Source organism: Salvelinus alpinus, chromosome 20, assembly GCF_045679555.1.
Source record: "Salvelinus alpinus chromosome 20, SLU_Salpinus.1, whole genome shotgun sequence".
Lineage (NCBI taxonomy): Eukaryota > Metazoa > Chordata > Actinopteri > Salmoniformes > Salmonidae > Salvelinus > Salvelinus alpinus.
The window spans coordinates 42,045,823-42,062,935 of record NC_092105.1 but is presented as its reverse complement, the minus strand read 5'-3'; the positions used below and the strand labels follow the sequence as shown (position 1 = coordinate 42,062,935).

General features: G+C 44.4%; 1 protein-coding gene across 11 annotated transcripts in view; it reads left to right on the top strand.

Annotated features, from left to right (window-relative positions):
• LOC139546930 (protein TANC1-like) overlaps nucleotides 1–17,113 on the top strand; it is a 303,586-nt gene that overhangs the window by 190,634 nt on the left and 95,839 nt on the right. For all 11 annotated transcript variants that reach the window (XM_071355901.1, XM_071355900.1, XM_071355905.1 and 8 more), the window contains one exon: nucleotides 2,176–2,499. In XM_071355901.1, the coding sequence (XP_071212002.1) occupies nucleotides 2,176–2,499 (324 nt within the window). The remainder of the gene's footprint in view (nucleotides 1–2,175; nucleotides 2,500–17,113) is intronic.

Genomic DNA, 17,113 nt, shown 5'->3' with positions numbered 1-17,113 from the left:
TTCTACAGTGTAGAATAATAGTGAAGACATCAAAACTATGAAATAACACATATGGAATCATGTAGTAACCAAAAAACGTAGTTACTTCATTGATATTCTGGCTGCACTGTTTGACGTGACTGTAAGTTAGCTGTAGTTGGCTAGCTAGCAAACAAAGGATAAGAATGTTGCCAGCCAGTATGGCAATGGAACATTTAGAACGAATAACTGGGTCGCGTCCCTAGATAGAGAACAAAAAGACTGAACAACTGGGTCACGTCTCTAGATAGAGAATAAAAAGATTGAACAACTGGGTCACATCTCTAGATACAGAACAAAAAGACTGAACAACTGGGTCGTTATTCATGTTGTAAATAACGGCGATAACCAGTTATTCACATTGTAAATAACGGCGATAACCAGTTATTCACGTTGTAAATAACGGCGATAACCAGTTATTCACGTTGCAAATAACGGCGATAACCAGTTATTCACGTTGTAAATAACGGCGATAACCAGTTATTCACGTTGTAAATAACGGCGATAACCAGTTATTCACGTTGCAAACAACGGCGATAACCAGTTATTCACGTTGTAAATAACGGCGATAACCAGTTATTCACGTTGTAAATAACGGCGATAACCAGTTATTCACGTTGCAAATAACGGCGATAACCAGTTATTCACATTGTAAATAACGGTGATAACCAGTTATTCATGTTGTAAATAACGGTGATAACCAGTTATTCATGTTGTAAATAACGGTGATAACCAGTTATTCATGTTGCAAATAATGGTGATAACCAGTTATTCATGTTGTAAATAATGGTGATAGCCATTTATTCATGTTGTAAACAATGGTGATAACCAGTTATTCATGTTGTAAATAACGGTGATAACCAGTTATTCATGTTGTAAATAACGGTGATAACCAGTTATTCATGTTGTAAATAACGGTGATAACCAGTTATTCATGTTCTAAAGCAGAGTGAGGAGATGGTAAAGCTAGTGTAAGAAGGTAGGCTGTTTTACCTTTTTATTCAGACCACTTCGGTCTGTCTTTGTGAATCAAATCACTGTATCAAATGTTACAACGTTTAGGGATTTCTGATTTGCTGAATATTTGCACAAGCATCAGGCTAGTTATCCCAGACGTATTTGTTATGTTATTATTAGTGACGGTGCAACACACAGCACGGTTATGAAATCCAGATTAGCTATGTGGTACAGTGGGTCTACTCTAAAGCTGCCAAAAACAGACGCATTTCCTCTGACTGCACATGTGACAGTCAAAAGTAGTGCACTATATAGGGGATAGGGTGCAATTTGGGAAGCATTCCCATGTTTTGGAGCCCAGCTGCCAGTTGGTGGCTTTTGCCTTTCCCCTCAGCTTTTAGTGATTCTGTTTAGCATGGTCAGCCAGGCCTGAGGAGAGGATTAAAAGGGGATTTGCTTTCATGTAAGCAAACACCTGTCTAAACTCTTCAAATGGAAGTTTGAAGTCAAATGGTATCTTTCCCAGAATTCCCAGGTTTTCCAGAGATCTTGGTTGGAGGATTCCTTGCTTATTCCCTCCTGATTCCGGGAACCTTCCATCCTGAATTTCTGGAAAATTTGGCAATTTTGGGAAAGTAACCGTAATTTTGCAACCCTACTACAGTATCAACTTCAGTTTGATCACACCATGTTCTATTAGATAGATGACAGTACTGTTTGGAGGCAAACCTATTTGATGTACAGTGTACACTTTTGAGTATTCTAAGCTACTCCATTCAAGATACCTTTAATAAGGGAAAATAATGGTGGTTAATACAAAGACTAAAAAACTTGGGGCAGGCTCTATTGATCTAAATCTACCCCACCATGCCAGCTCTGGATAATTCTCATTAGTTGGAACTACATTTATTGGTAAATATCAGATCAGGTGGAGGGTGTTGATGAGGTCAATGAAAACAGAGTGGAAACGCTAAAGACACAGAGAATTCCTAATAATGACAATGACGTACTGCACCGATTTTCTTCTCTCTCTCTCTCTCTCTCTCTCTCTCTCTCTCTCTCTCTCTCTCTCTCTCTCTCTCTCTCTCTCTCTCTCTCTCTCTCTCTCTCTCTCTCTCTCTCTCTCTCTCTCTCTCTCTCTCTCTCTCTCTCTCTCTCTCTCTCTCTCTCTCTCTCTCTCTCTCTCTCTCTCTCTCTCAGCCACCATCACAAGCTCCTCGGAGAATGACGACCGCAGCGGCTCCAGCCTGGAATGGAGTAAAGATGGCAGCCTGAGGAGCAGCGGGCACCATGGCCTGGTGCCCAGCGTGCGGGCCGATACGTGCTCTCCTGTGGCGGAGGAAGACCCCAGTGGGCCCCCAGAGACCCCTGCCCCATCCAGGACAGAGCACCCCACAGGCTCCTCAGCGGGGGCTGCAGGAGGAGCAGCAGTAGGACCAAGCCACCCACCAGAGGGCCCCGTTCCATACCCCACAGCACACACCTCCTTGTCCCTCATGATGCCGCGGCCCAACTCTGTTGCAGGTAAGAAACCTTGGCTCTGGGTGATTAAGTATGCGGAGAAGGGATATTATCAGGACTTGTATGCTGGTTTGAGTTCACTGGACTTGTATACTGGTTTGAGTTATCTGGATTATCTACTGGTTAGTTTTCTAGACTTTTACACTGATTTGAGTTATATGGTCTTGTATGCTGGTTTTTAGTTATCTGGACCTGTACACTGGTTTTGAGTTATCTGGACATGTACACTGGTTTTGAGTTATTTGGACTTGTACACTGGTTTGAGTTATCTGGACTTGTATACTGGTTTGAGTTAGTATTGGGTCATCAGAGGAAGTGCTCCTTGATCCTTGCTCAGTGAATCTTCATTCAAATGTGACTCAGTTCATCTTGACTTTGTGTCTGCATTATCTCCTTAGGAAGATCTCTTAACCTGGAAAGGAAGGTGTTAGTCTGTGACCCTTTAGGACCCAACAGTGTCTGTACTTCACAGAACGTCCTGACTCAGGTCCTCAGAGAGCCAGCTAAGCCACGGTGCCCTGTGTGACTGTGGAGCTGACTGAAACACTGTCCTTTTCCCGGCTGACCAAGTGAGAGGGAAAGGGAGCGAAGAAAACAGGGGTGGACGAGGCTTTGATGTGTCAATTCAGCAGACAGAAAGAGAGAAGGAGAGAGATATATTATCTACCTCACTTGCGTTGGCAATGTTAACATATGTGTCCCATGCCAATAAAGCCCCTTGAATTGAATCGAATTGAAATTGAGAGGAGTGAGTGAGTGAGTGAGTGAGTGAGTGAGTGAGTGAGTGAGTGAGTGAGTGAGTGAGTGAGTGAGTGAATGGAAAAGAGAGTGAGAGAGTATGTACTGTGTGTTCTACAGCTAGCTGTTTGTACACAAACGTGCATACACAGTGGATTTTACACACCGTTTGCTCTTAGTGCACAAAACATTCATCTTTACTGCATGCTGATAAATCTATAACTTTGCCATATAAATAGTATAGTAGTGCATACAGGGCATTGTGTGGAGAATTCTCTAAGGTCTCTTGCATTTAACGACCTAATTATTCCAATAACTCATAACCTGTTTTAACATCTTCTGTTGTTTTGGTCCGACGCAGCTCAAACAGCATGGACACACACACACACACGGACAAACACACACTCACGAACATTTACTACCTCATAAAGCTAACAGCCCAGGAGCCATCGGCCCCTTCTTTGCTCTCGGATGAGGAGTTTGTTATGCAGTGTTGCCCCTGAGGACTGAGTTGGATTCACACCTCTGATTTTATGGTTGGTTACGTTGCCCTGGGAGCAGACAGCAATGCCATGGAAAGACAAGTTCATTTATGGTCCAAATGAACCTGCTCTGTCACCAGGGGCCAGGGATACGAGTGGGGCTTGAGATGCTTCCCAAATGGCACCCTAGTCCCTTCGTATATAAGGAATAGGGTGAAATTTGGGATAATTATTTTCCACTCGCTCTTTTACGAGAGGACTATAGGAGGTTAAATGTGATGTCTTAATTAGGTTAATACATTGTGTGTGCATGAATCAGTGCTTGATAGAGAGAGACTATAGGAGTGAGAAGAAGTGAGATCACTGATTTCCTTATTTTCCGCCAGTGGGGGAAGGTTGAACGTCATCTTGCGCTTTTGTAATCATGAGGAAGTTGGATGAAGCCATTACCTTTGTTTGAGTACCAAATGGCATCCTATTCCCTATATTGTGCACTACTTTTGACCAGGACCCATAGGGCTCTGGTCAAGGTAGTGCACTGTATAGGGATAGAGTGGCCTTATCTGTAGCTTCATACCAAACATTCTATATGGAGAGTATAACAACATCCCACAGTCATCCAGAGCGTTCCAGTTGATCCTCTTGTCGTCCTGTGATTGCCCCTTTCCTGTCCCTGTCACTCACCAGTCTGTCACGTCAAAGATGTCTGGCCATAATCTGTAGGACACACTGATAGAGAGGGACTGACTGATAGCGAGTGATAGGGGGGGAGAGAGAGAAAGAGAGACAGTGGCTAGACTGAGAAAGAGAGCGAGAGGTGTGATGTGATGCCAGGCCGTGTCGTAGAGGAGAGGAGTCGTAATGAAATTCCCATAGTCTGATTGTTGCCAAAGTGCTGAAAGTCAAGCTGTCATTGATTGGAGCTCCTTAACTAGGGCTGTGATGGTCATGGAATTTTGGATGATGGTTATTGGTCAGCCAAATGACCGCAGTCACTGGAATAACGTACAAAATCATAATAATTAAAAAGTCCGCTCCTGACTGCATGTGCTGCTGCAGGGAGGGGGGCATTGATCTGCCAGGAGAGTGAGAGAGGGATTTGAGGCGATATGTTTGAATACGGCATCCTGTGACTTGTTACCGGACAGACTAGAGTCTAATTAGAGTCCAGAGGATGGCGTTGCCTATGCAACCAAAGACTTGTTTGCTACAACACCTTGCTTGTTTCAGCAAGGAGCAACAAAGTTTCATCACGTCGTAGAGTCCATGTTATAGCAGAAACCGACTCAACCGCACGAATGCCGGCCATCCCATCTTCAGTCAGCTGTTCGTTCCACACAAAACATTTATTTTTACTCTTCTAATTACGTTGGTAACCAGTTTATAATAGCAATAAGGCACCTCAGGGGGTTGTGGCATATGGCAAATATACCACAGCTGAGGGCTGTATCCAAGCACTCCAGGTTGGGTTGTGCGTAAGAACAGCCCTTAGCCGTGGCATATTGGCCATATACCACACCCCCTCGGGCATTATTGCATAACTGTACCAGCCCTAGCCTTAATACACTGTGAGGCAGTGTTCCTACCAGGACTTCAGGAATTAAGAGTTGGAATAGCTGCTGTCTCTCTGTTGCTCTGCTGACCTGCTGGCTCAAAGTTGAACTATTATGGACTGGACAGACACCATATAGAATGTCAGCTCACCTGCTAGGTGTCTACAAACGATGGTGATTCAACATGTAGAATCGTCGGGAAATGAACCGAAAATGATGGCTAATGTTCTGTGGTCAGAGGTGATAGGACCACTGTTTTTAACCGTCTGTTTTGTCCTTTAGACTTCTTTCTGTCTGCGCATACAAAAGCGTTTGACCCCTTCTCAGGTCGTTGGATGTTTTTAGCCTGAGAGAACAAAGGGTCCATTTCTCTGGGTGAATTAGTGGAGTCTGTCTAATGTCCCACAGCCCTGCTATGTGAGATATGCGCAGGGAATGTATCCGTGTTGCTCAGAAGTATCATTTGCGGTGTGCGTGATTACAGCGGACATCGTGTCTGGCCTGCTACAATCGAACTGCTGCTGTGGGAAATCCAAGCAGCACTGTCTGCACATTAAGCTGTGGCTAACTGGCTAGTTCCAGATCCACACCAATATACCACCTGTCTGAATGAGAAGACAGAAACCTGAATCCTACTCATTTAACCAAGCCACCAAATTTCTTTGCTCAGAAAATCAAACAAGCGGTTTGCCGTTTTCTCAGGGCAAAGTAGGACTCAAGTCGATTGACCCACCATGAGCGCACAAATATGCTTCATTCAAATCAAAACACAGACAAACTCGCAACATAACACTGACAATATGATCATTATTTTTGTACAATCCCCCTCTGGCTGCTGCTTGTCTTGTCTAGTCAGACCCTACTGGAAGACTGGACTATAGGGGATATTTTCCTATTTTTGCTGTGATTTTGATTGACTCTCATGGCTTGTAAGCCCCTCCAAAATCTGTGGAATAAATCCCTAATTGTATTGTCTCTCAGCAGGGCATGTCTGTAAAGCTGCTTTTTACTCCATCCATTCTGCATAGTAATTTTTGTTATTGTATATGTGTCTGAGTCACAATGTCTCCATTGAAATGTGGCATTTGTTTCCATCTCAAATGTCACCCTATTCCCTGTATAGTGCACTCATTTTGACGAGGGTCCATAGAGTGCCATTTAGGACGCACACTTTGAATTATTAAGGCAGTCAGACTGGCAAAAAGCCACACAACCGGTCCGGGCATCATCACATTTCTATTAATTTAAAAACCACCCAATATAAATGAGATGCGACGGGGAATGAGACTGTGGGTTTAATTACAAATGACTGTAACATTGGAAGCCTAATCATAAGTTAGTGATGTCACACTCACACACAGCCCATAATCTGACAGCTGTCACACTCTCCCTACCTCTCGTTGCTATGGCTGGGAAATTAACCCGCGCCGTTGGGGCATTTCAGCAACAGTTCCAGCTGCACAGAGTTTGGCAACAGTGCCGGGATGCGTCCCAAATGGCACCCTATTCTCTATATAGTGCACCACTTTTGATGCAGTCACACACACTCTATGTCAGATTGTCTTAGGAAGAGACGGGTCGGAATGTTGTTTTGCTTTCTTTCACTTGTTTTTCACATCAGACACCACAGCGCAACTCACACTACTAGAGACATAATAACTCTAGAGTCATTTCTAGTGCTTAATGTTATGTTACCAGCAACATACCACTCTATTCGGTAATGTGTTGTTACTGCTAAATGCCAGCTTCACCTCTATAAGGCTGTGCTTCAAAAGTGTGCACTATATAGGGGAATAGGGTGCCGTGTGACACACAGACAGTGGCAACGGGATAAGCTTCTGAAAACATCTCAGAGATGACTCTCTCCTAGCCCAACCCACACTCCATCACAGGTGCCACCGACTTCAAAGAGGATTGCCTTTGACACGGGCTCTGTAACGGAAACTAAATATGTAAATGTTATTATAATACGGCATGTAAAGTGGTGGCTTCAGAGAGCAGAATTCTAAATGAGAACTGAGAGGGCGAGGAAGGGAGGAAGGTAGGGACTCGGTGCAGCTGAAAGAGATCTTCTTAGTTTCTACCCCTCTGATGTGTGGGGGTACAGAGTAGAAGAAGAGGGCTCTGTCTTGGCTCTATTGTAAGCTCTTCAGATTTGGCTGAAATCCACTTTGACACCTCCATGCCTCCTTCATCCAGTGCAGATTCAGGGCTTTTCGGGAAAAGAATTCAGCTCAAAGCCTTCTGTATTCTTTGTTACGCTCAAATAATAATAATTATATTTCAAGTCATCAGAGTTAAGCCATTTACCGTGGATTAGGGAATCAAAGGCTACATTAAGACTGGTCACAGGAATCCCATGGTCCAAAGACCTCCCGTTGAACCGCTGGTGGAGATTTCCCCAGACAGTAAAACGGCATTAAGGTGGTTAGCTGTGGAATGGTTCGGCCACAGCACATAGCCAAGGGGCACTCCATTCAACCTTGGAACATGTTGATTGGTGCATTGCCTAGGCAGGCATTAGTACTATTGTGGTTCACAGTCGTGTGCCGGGTGCCCAGTCTGCACAGGTAGTCTTTGTCACTGCCCTGCTGCCCTACTCAGCATTCCTTTGTGTTACGGTGTCTAGGTGATTGTTCCTTTGTGGCTGGCAGAAATCCACTGCCCCCCCCCCCCCCCCTCCAGAGCAGAAGTAGGCATCATTGACGGCCATTGTTCCATCTCCTGGTTACTATGGATCCCTCTTCATAGGAGAATACTTTATGATTACTGGAGCACATAGTGACTGCAGCAAACAGCTGCGTCCCGTCTCTTAGACTGATGTCATCTCCACGAGTCCCAGATGGACACACTCTCAATGGTCCCCAGATGTTCTGCAGGTTTGCTTATGTTACAGTCATTACTTCAAATTATAAAGTTGTGTTTTAACCACTGGTGGATGAGGTGATAAACCAAAAGAGGCTTAACTGGTTTTTATCAGCATTTATGTTTTGTCTACTCCCGTGTGGCTCAGTTGGTAGAGCATGGCGCTTGCAACGCCAGGGTTGTGGGTTCATTCCCCACGGGGGGACCAGGATGAATATGTATGAACTTTCCAAATTGTAAGTCGCTCTGGATAAGAGCGTCTGCTAAATGACGTAAATGTAAATGTATGGATTTTATGAGGGGATTCTTTGGGTATGCTTTTATTGTCAAGTTTCCCATTTGCTCATTGAGAATGTATATGTGGAGTCTCACTGTTCCCTGAAGACTTCTCCACTTATTTATCTGAAGTTGATGGTGCATATGGCGTCCATTTTGTCACCTCTGACCAACGCTTCAAGCTTGGCACACCTGTATTTGCGGAGTTTCTCCCATTCTTCTCTTCAGATCCTCTCAAGCTCTGTCAGGTTGGATGGGGAGCGTCGCTGCACAGCTATTTTCAGGTCTCTCAAGATGTTTGATCGGGTTCAAGGCATGGCTCTGGTTGGGCCACTCAATGACATTCAGAGACTTTGTGTTTAGTGTCGTTGTCCTCTTTGAGGGTGAACCGTCGTCCCAGTCTGAGCTCCTGAGTGGTCTGGAGCAGGTTTTCATCAAAGATCTCTCTGTACTTTTCTCTGTTCATCTTTCCCTCGATCCTGACTAGTCTCCCAGTCCCTGCCACTGAAAAACATTCCCACAGCATGATGCTGCCACCACCATGCTTCACGGTAGGGATGGTGCCAGGTTTCCTCCAGACGTGACGCTTGGCATTCAGGCCAAAGAGTTCAATCTTGATTTCTCATGGTCTGAGAGTCCTTTAGGTGCCTTTTGGCAAACTCCAAGCGGTGCCTTTTACTGTGGGGTGGCTTCCGTCTGGCCACTCTATCATAAAAGCCTGATTGGTGGAGTGCTGCAGAGATGGTTGTCCTTCTGGAAGGCTCTCCCATCTCCACAGAGGAACTCTGGAGCTCTGTCAGAGTGACACCCGGATCTTGGTCACCTCCCTGACCAAGGCCCTTCTCCCCCGATTGCTCAGTTTGGCCGGGTGGCCAGCTCTAGAGGAAGATTCTTGGTCGTTCCAAACGACCTCCATTTAAGAATTATGGAGGCCACTGTGTTCTTGGGGACCTTCAGTGCTGCAGAAATTCCCCAGATTTGTGCCTCAACACAATCCTGTCTCGGAGCTCTACGGACAATTCCTTCGTCCTCATGGCTTGGTTTTTGCTTTTACATGCACTGTCAACTGTGGAACCTTATATAGACATGTGTGTGCCTTTCCAAATCATGTCCAATCAATTGAATTTACCACAGGTGGACTCGAATCAAGTTGTAGAAACATCTCAAGGATGATCAATGGAAACAGGTTGCACCTGAGCTCAATTTCGAATGTCATAACAAAGGGTCTAAATATTTATGTAAATACCTTTTTTCTGTTTTTTATTTTTAATAAATATGCAAACATTTCAAAAAAACTGTTTTTGCTTTATCGTTATGGGGCATTGTGTGTAGCTTGATGAGGATTTTATTTATTTAATCAATTTTAGAATAAGGCTGTAAAGTAACAACATTTGGAAAAAGGGAAGGTGTCTGAATACTTTTCGAATGCACTGAATATGCAAATAGACCATTGCCATATATGGATTTGTGCCGTTCACTTTGAACTGGACTGTTTTACAGCATGAGTGGTCGTGATTATTATGCGCTTGTTTTTAGATCAAAGCGACGGCTGCATGTACAGGGATGCAAACTATTCACCTTTCGGTGAAATTCGCCTTTTTGAATTCAAAATAGGTGACCTATATATGATTCTTATAGATCCGATGAGAAACGTTTGGGGGTGCTTTGGATCACTACTGACTGTAAGGGAACGAGTGAGGCGCGTTTGGAGCAATCGTTCAGCCAATTGTTCACGTAACAACAGAATGCAGCACGTGATTGAAGAGAAAAAAGACAACCAATTTGGTAGTTACAGCATCAGTGTGCACTATGGAAAGACAGTAGAGTGGAAAGGCAGTTTGCCAGTTACAGCAGCCCGTCCCCAGAACGATAATGAAGAGGTAGGTGAGAAGCCTGACCACGAAGACGGGGGTGAGAAAGTGATGAAGCGTACTTCATGAGCTGTAACCGAAAAACAGCTGGCATTTGGAAAGTTTAAGGTGAGGGAGAAAGTGTGGTGGAACAAGTATTGTTACCATTGTTAAGTATCTTGCTAGCTGGATAGAATTCTCCTTATGCTAGCCACAGAAATGTTGAGCAACATTAGCCTATTTAAAAAAAAAAAAAATTTAAAAATACCCCATTTTCGTGGTATCCAATTGGTAGTTACAGTCTTGTCCCAACGCTGCAACTCCCGTACGGACGCGGGAAAGGCGAAGGTTGAGAGCCGTGCGTCCCCCGAAACACAACCCAGCCAAGCCGCACTGCTTCTTGACACAACACCCGCTTAACCCGGAAGCCAACCGCACCAATGTGTCGGAGGAAACACCAACTGGTGACCGTGTCAGCGTACATTGCGTCCAGCCCGCCACAGGAGTCACTAGTGCGCGATGGGACAAGAACATCCCTGCCGGGGTCAATTGTGCACCGCCACATGGGTCTCCCGGTTGCGGCCGGCTGCGACAGAGCCTGGACTCAAAACAGGATCTCAGGATCTCAGGATCTCTGCGATGCAGTGCCTTAGACCACAGCCCCACTCGGGAGGCCAACATCACCCAATTTAACTGATCAAATAGTTTAGTTTATGGTGTGAAAATTAGCTGGCTAATAAAGTTAGACAGCTAACGTTAGCTAGCTAACGTTACACCATCAGATGAGATAACATTAGTAACCTAACCAATTCGCTATAGTATTAGCTGGTATACGACTCCTTGCCATTCCTCAAGCTATAACGCGTTAGTTGCTTACTGGACTTACTGGACTTGAAAATGAGGCGTTAAACAAGTGGATGCCGCTATAGAGGTGAAAGAAACACCACACACTTTCCCTCTTTCTCACTTTTTCAATACAGTGGATTAAAAGGGGTATGCCAGGTGTATTCTCTGCCTGAAAGAGATCAATTATGCCAACAAATGGTATCATGCTCTGCTGCTGGCACATTGTAGAACAGATGTCCACAGGCAGAAAGTGTACAATGTAATAATGTGCAGTGTAGCCCAAAGATATTGCTTTAGTTGTGTTGAACTTGACAGTAACACTTGTGTGTGAGTGAGGGGGATATTACATGTTTTACTCAGTGAACGTTATTTTTGCACACATGTAGCCTTGTGCACTTGATCAATGCCTATAGTGGCCACTATAATAGAGCAAAAATAGAATGCCTGTTTGTTTCATTCTATGTGTGTGGTCACAAGCATTCTATTATAAAGGCTGTCATGGCTAACTGCAATATTAGTGTAATGTTTTTTCTCAAGACTTGAGTGTCATTTGCAGTAGAGTCTAGGCAACAAATAACATTGGGTTGCTTTCTTGATTTTTTTTTTTAGCTGTGAGTTAGGTTCACATTAACCACTTTTTATTTTACACACAGAGACTGATCATGTAGATCATATTCATTGTTGTTTAATTAGGTAAAACCTGTTTTTCTCCCTAGCAGGGATTTTTTTGCATGTTTCAGTGCAACAGAAAAAAGTTTGACCTTTTTGGGCCCTCACCAGTTTGCATCCCTGCATGTAGCCACGTGTGCACATTTGTTCATATTCTTTGCTAGTTAGTGAGTTATTAGCCCAGTTATATATAATTTGTAGTCAGCAATGTGGGAGTGATTGCTTCCTACAAGAGCACAAAATGTGTACAGTTCTAGCCATCTTTGAAAAGCAGGTCAAGTAAGGAGCTTTTTTTATGTCTTAAAGGGGCAGTGTTGTATTTTGAGACAGGCTTGAATAAGCTAAGTAGCCAATAGGCAGAGGGTAGCATAATTTGTCTTGTTCTCTGTAATAAATGGTATGGGAATAAGGATTAATTGTATTTTGTAAAGTGGTTTCTTGCATCAAACAACACAACAAAATGTTCAGTCACCTCTTTGCCTGACAGACAAGTGGATAATCAGGTTCATTTGAAGCCCTGCATGTTTTTTTCAAAGTCTCATGGAATGTAGGCCTACAACACAGATTGGCTGCTACTGTAGGCTGAATGATAGAACCGCTATTTCCATGTTAAAATGATGATCCATGCTATTTCCATGTTACATTATGATCAAATGGCCACAGTAGCCTACTTGGCCACTGTTAAAACTGTAAATGAAAGCGGCTACAGCCCCAGTGCTCACAGTAAACACTCGGCGGAAGTTGCACAGCCATTTTACAAGTTTCAAGTTTGCGATTAGCAGACCTGAAATGTGCTCAGTGCCGAAAAAAATTTGAGGGAACATTGCCTCTGACCATATCTGGACATTGACTGGCTCAGTTTGGAGACTGAGGTGCACCCTTTTCCCTACACAGTGCACTACATTTGGGTTCCATTGGGGACGTAACCTGAAAGACAACACTTTGAAAGGTCACATTGACCTGAGCCGAATTGTCCTTTTTCACAAAGTTGCCAATGGGTGAAGAAGGTTAGAGCCAGAGCAAAGATAAAGACCTCTTCTTCAGGGATCGATCAGATCCAATTTTGAGCAGCCAATTAGCATTCAACTCAGTGCTGCTTATTGATTTATATAAACCTGTGGAGAGACAACCGAGCACAGTATGCTACCAGCCTCCAGTGAGCCATCTGACAGAGTTTGACTGACAGGTCCCAACATTGCTTTGCTTTGTGGACTGGCTCCCTTTATTAGCATCCTTTTTTAATTTCATCCATCACACAATTCAGAGTTCAATTGTATTCTGCCATGTAACTTCATTGAATGAACTAGAACTTGACTGTACTGCATATAAGGAATATGTGGAAACTATACTTTTTTCTTAGTCTGGATCCTGGTGATCCTCAAAAGAAATTCTGTGATTGTTAGGGTAAGTGTACCTATTAAGCCCACTTTCATCTTTGAATTCAAATAATTAATCCCCTCTCCCCTCTCTCTCCAGATGAAATCTCGCGTCTTGTGACGGCCGGCCGCCCAACAACCTGCCCGCTTGACCCTATCCCCTCCTCTCTTCTCCAGACCATTTCCGGAGACCTTCTCCCTTACCTCACCTCGCTCATCAACTCATCCTTGACCGCTGGCTACGTCCCTTCCGTCTTCAAGAGAGCGAGAGTTGCACCCCTTCTGAAAAAACCTACACTCGATCCCTCCGATGTCAACAACTACAGACCAGTATCCCTTCTTTCTTTTCTCTCCAAAACTCTTGAACGTGCCGTCCTTGGCCAGCTCTCCTGCTATCTCTCTCAGAATGACCTTCTTGATCCAAATCAGTCAGGTTTCAAGACTAGTCATTCAACTGAGACTGCTCTTCTCTGTGTCACGGAGGCGCTCCGCACTGCTAAAGCTAACTCTCTCTCCTCTGCTCTCATCCTTCTAGACCTATCGGCTGCCTTTGATACTGTGAACCATCAGATCCTCCTCTCCACCCTCTCCGAGCTGGGCATCTCCGGCGCGGCCCACGCTTGGATTGCGTCCTACCTGACAGGTCGCTCCTACCAGGTGGCGTGGCGAGAATCTGTCTCCGCACCACGTGCTCTCACCACTGGTGTCCCCCAGGGCTCTGTTCTAGGCCCTCTCCTATTCTCGCTATACACCAAGTCACTTGGCTCTGTCATATCCTCACATGGTCTCTCCTATCATTGCTATGCAGACGACACACAATTAATCTTCTCCTTTCCCCCCTCTGATAACCAGGTGGTGAATCGCATCTCTGCATGTCTGGCAGACATATCAGTGTGGATGACGGATCACCACCTCAAGCTGAACCTCGGCAAGACGGAGCTGCTCTTCCTCCCGGGGAAGGACTGCCCGTTCCATGATCTCGCCATCACGGTTGACAACTCCATTGTGTCCTCCTCCCAGAGTGCTAAGAACCTTGGCGTGATCCTGGACAACACCCTGTCGTTCTCAACTAACATCAAGGCGGTGACCCGTTCCTGTAGGTTCATGCTCTACAACATTCGCAGAGTACGACCCTGCCTCACGCAGGAAGCGGCGCAGGTCCTAATCCAGGCACTTGTCATCTCCCGTCTGGATTACTGCAACTCGCTGTTGGCTGGGCTCCCTGCCTGTGCCAATAAACCCCTACAACTCATCCAGAACGCCGCAGCCCGTCTGGTGTTCAACTTTCCCAAGTTCTCTCACGTCACCCCGCTCCTCCGCTCTCTCCACTGGCTTCCAGTTGAAGCTCGCATCCGCTACAAGACCATGGTGCTTGCCTACGGAGCTGTGAGGGGAACGGCACCTCCGTACCTTCAGGCTCTGATCAGGCCCTACACCCAAACAAGGGCACTGCGTTCATCCACCTCTGGCCTGCTCGCCTCCCTACCTCTGAGGAAGTACAGTTCCCGCTCAGCCCAGTCAAAACTGTTCGCTGCTCTGGCACCCCAATGGTGGAACAAACTCCCTCACGACGCCAGGTCAGCGGAGTCAATCACCACCTTCCGGAGACACCTGAAACCCCACCTCTTTAAGGAATACCTAGGATAGGATAAAGTAATCCTTCTAACCCCCCCCCCCCCTTAAAAGAGTTAGATGCACTATTGTAAAGTGGTTGTTCCACTGGATATCATAAGGTGAATGCACCAATTTGTAAGTCGCTCTGGATAAGAGCGTCTGCTAAATGACTTAAATGTAAATGTAAATAAAATATTTCAATCAATTCATCTGGTTGTCATGTCCATAGCAGTTTTTATTCTAAGCCAATCAGATGTTTTATTATTAAGTTATTTACAGTTATGTGTTTGTTCCCACAAGTGGCATTGTCATATTGTTGTCCTTCATTCATCCAGGTGATTCTGTTTGTTGGTCCACCACCTGTACCTTTGTAATACAACAGTAGAAAGGGAGATTTGAAACAGTCTTCAGATAGGCTTTAGGAAGTTCAACTAATGAACAAGAATGTGAATCCGCTTTCAGATAATTCATTGAAACTTGTGTGTGTGTTATGGTCTTTGTGCATGGCTTCTTATCCACAGAGGGTCAGTTTTTTTATAACCAAGTAATAACACCTGCTTTAACTATTCATGTCTTGATTGAAGTCTATGATTAGTTGAATCAGGTGTGTACTGGTTGGCAAGAACAAAAGCCTAAATCCACATTGGTCTTTCTGGATACGATTGGACACCCCCCTGTAATGAGTGCTACTTTCATGATGAATAGAAATTATCAGTTTATTTTACTAAATTTAGGTGAAGATTAATATAATCACATTTTATATAAATGTCAGTTTGTACGTTTTTAAAATTAGGTGGGCTTATTTGGAACACCTATGGGCTTTCCGTACCAATTATGCTCAGTCCGGACTTTTCACATATTTTATCAAATATTTATTTAAGAATTTAAGTAAAGTCATAAAACCTCATGTGAGAGATGAGTCTTTCATTTTATCTCAACTTTTCGAACAGAAATTAGGGCAGTATATGTTAGAAATGTCTAAACTTAGATTTCGGCGGGCTTAATAGGTGCACTTAACTTAATTATTTCTAATAACATTGATATTGAGTCCTTCCATACATGTAGTTTGCCTGTATTGCTTGGCCAGCATTCTGGGGGATGTAGGCAGTGTAATGCAGGGCTCCAGTGAAGTTTGTGTGCTCTGGTATGCTTTAAAGCTCTTCTGCATTCAGCTATGTGCCCTGCAGTGTCTGCAGTGTCTTCTGCCTGCACCACACTAACAGGTCAGATCCAAGTGTCTGTGCCCTCTAGGGGAGCAACTTACTCCTCATAAATTCTGTCATGTCTTACAGTGGGATAAATACACGTGTTTGTGTTTGGTAACAAAATAACAGGGGGAAAAAACAGATGTATGCAGGCTGTTACATCCTCATTAGTTTATTTATTTTCTTCATAACAATCAGATTGCTCGCCATGCAGCCAGCGACAACCAGTGAGGTTTCGAGCGTAATCTGTTTACTTGGTTACGTGCCACAATCTGTGCGTAAGCGACTTTGATTTCCATTTTGCACTTAGTCAATTCCAGCTCAGGGCATTTTGACATGGCGGGTCAGAGAGGGATTTGAGGTGGGAGATGCCAAGAGGCTTCTGGAGGCATTAAGCCTATACCAGAGCCCACTAACTAACACTGGGTGTGTGTCGCAATAGGCACCTTATTCCCCCTATATACAGTTAAAGGCGGAAGTTTACATACACTTAGGTTGGAGTCATTAAAACTTGTTTTTCAATCACTCCACAAATTTCTTGTTAACAAACTATAGTTTTGGCAAGTCGGTTAGGGCATCTACTTTGTGCATGACAACTTCTGATAGGCTAATTGACATAATTTGAGTCAATTGGAGGTGTACCTATGGATGTATTTCAAGGCCTACCTTCAAACTCAGTGCCTCTTTGCTTGACATCATGGGAAAATCAAAAGAAATCAGCCAAGACCTCCACAAGTCTGGTTCATCCTTGGGAGCAATTTCCAAACGCCTGAAGGTACCACGTTCATCTGTACAAACAATAGTAAACAAGTATAAACACCATGGGACCACGCAGCCGTCATATCGCTCAGGAAGGAGACACGTTCTGTCTCCTAGAGATGAACGTACTTTGGTGCGAAAAGTGCAAATCAATCCCAGAACAACAGCAAAGGACCTTGTGAAGATGCTGGAGGAAACAGGTACAAAAGTATCTATATTCACAGTAAAACAAGTCCTTTATCGACATAACCTGAAAGGCCACTCAGCAAGGAAGAAGCCACTACTCCAAAACCGGCATAAAATAGCCAGTCTACGGTTTGCAACTGCACATGGGGACAAAGATCGTACTTTTTGGAGAAATGTCCTCTGGTCTGATGAAACAAA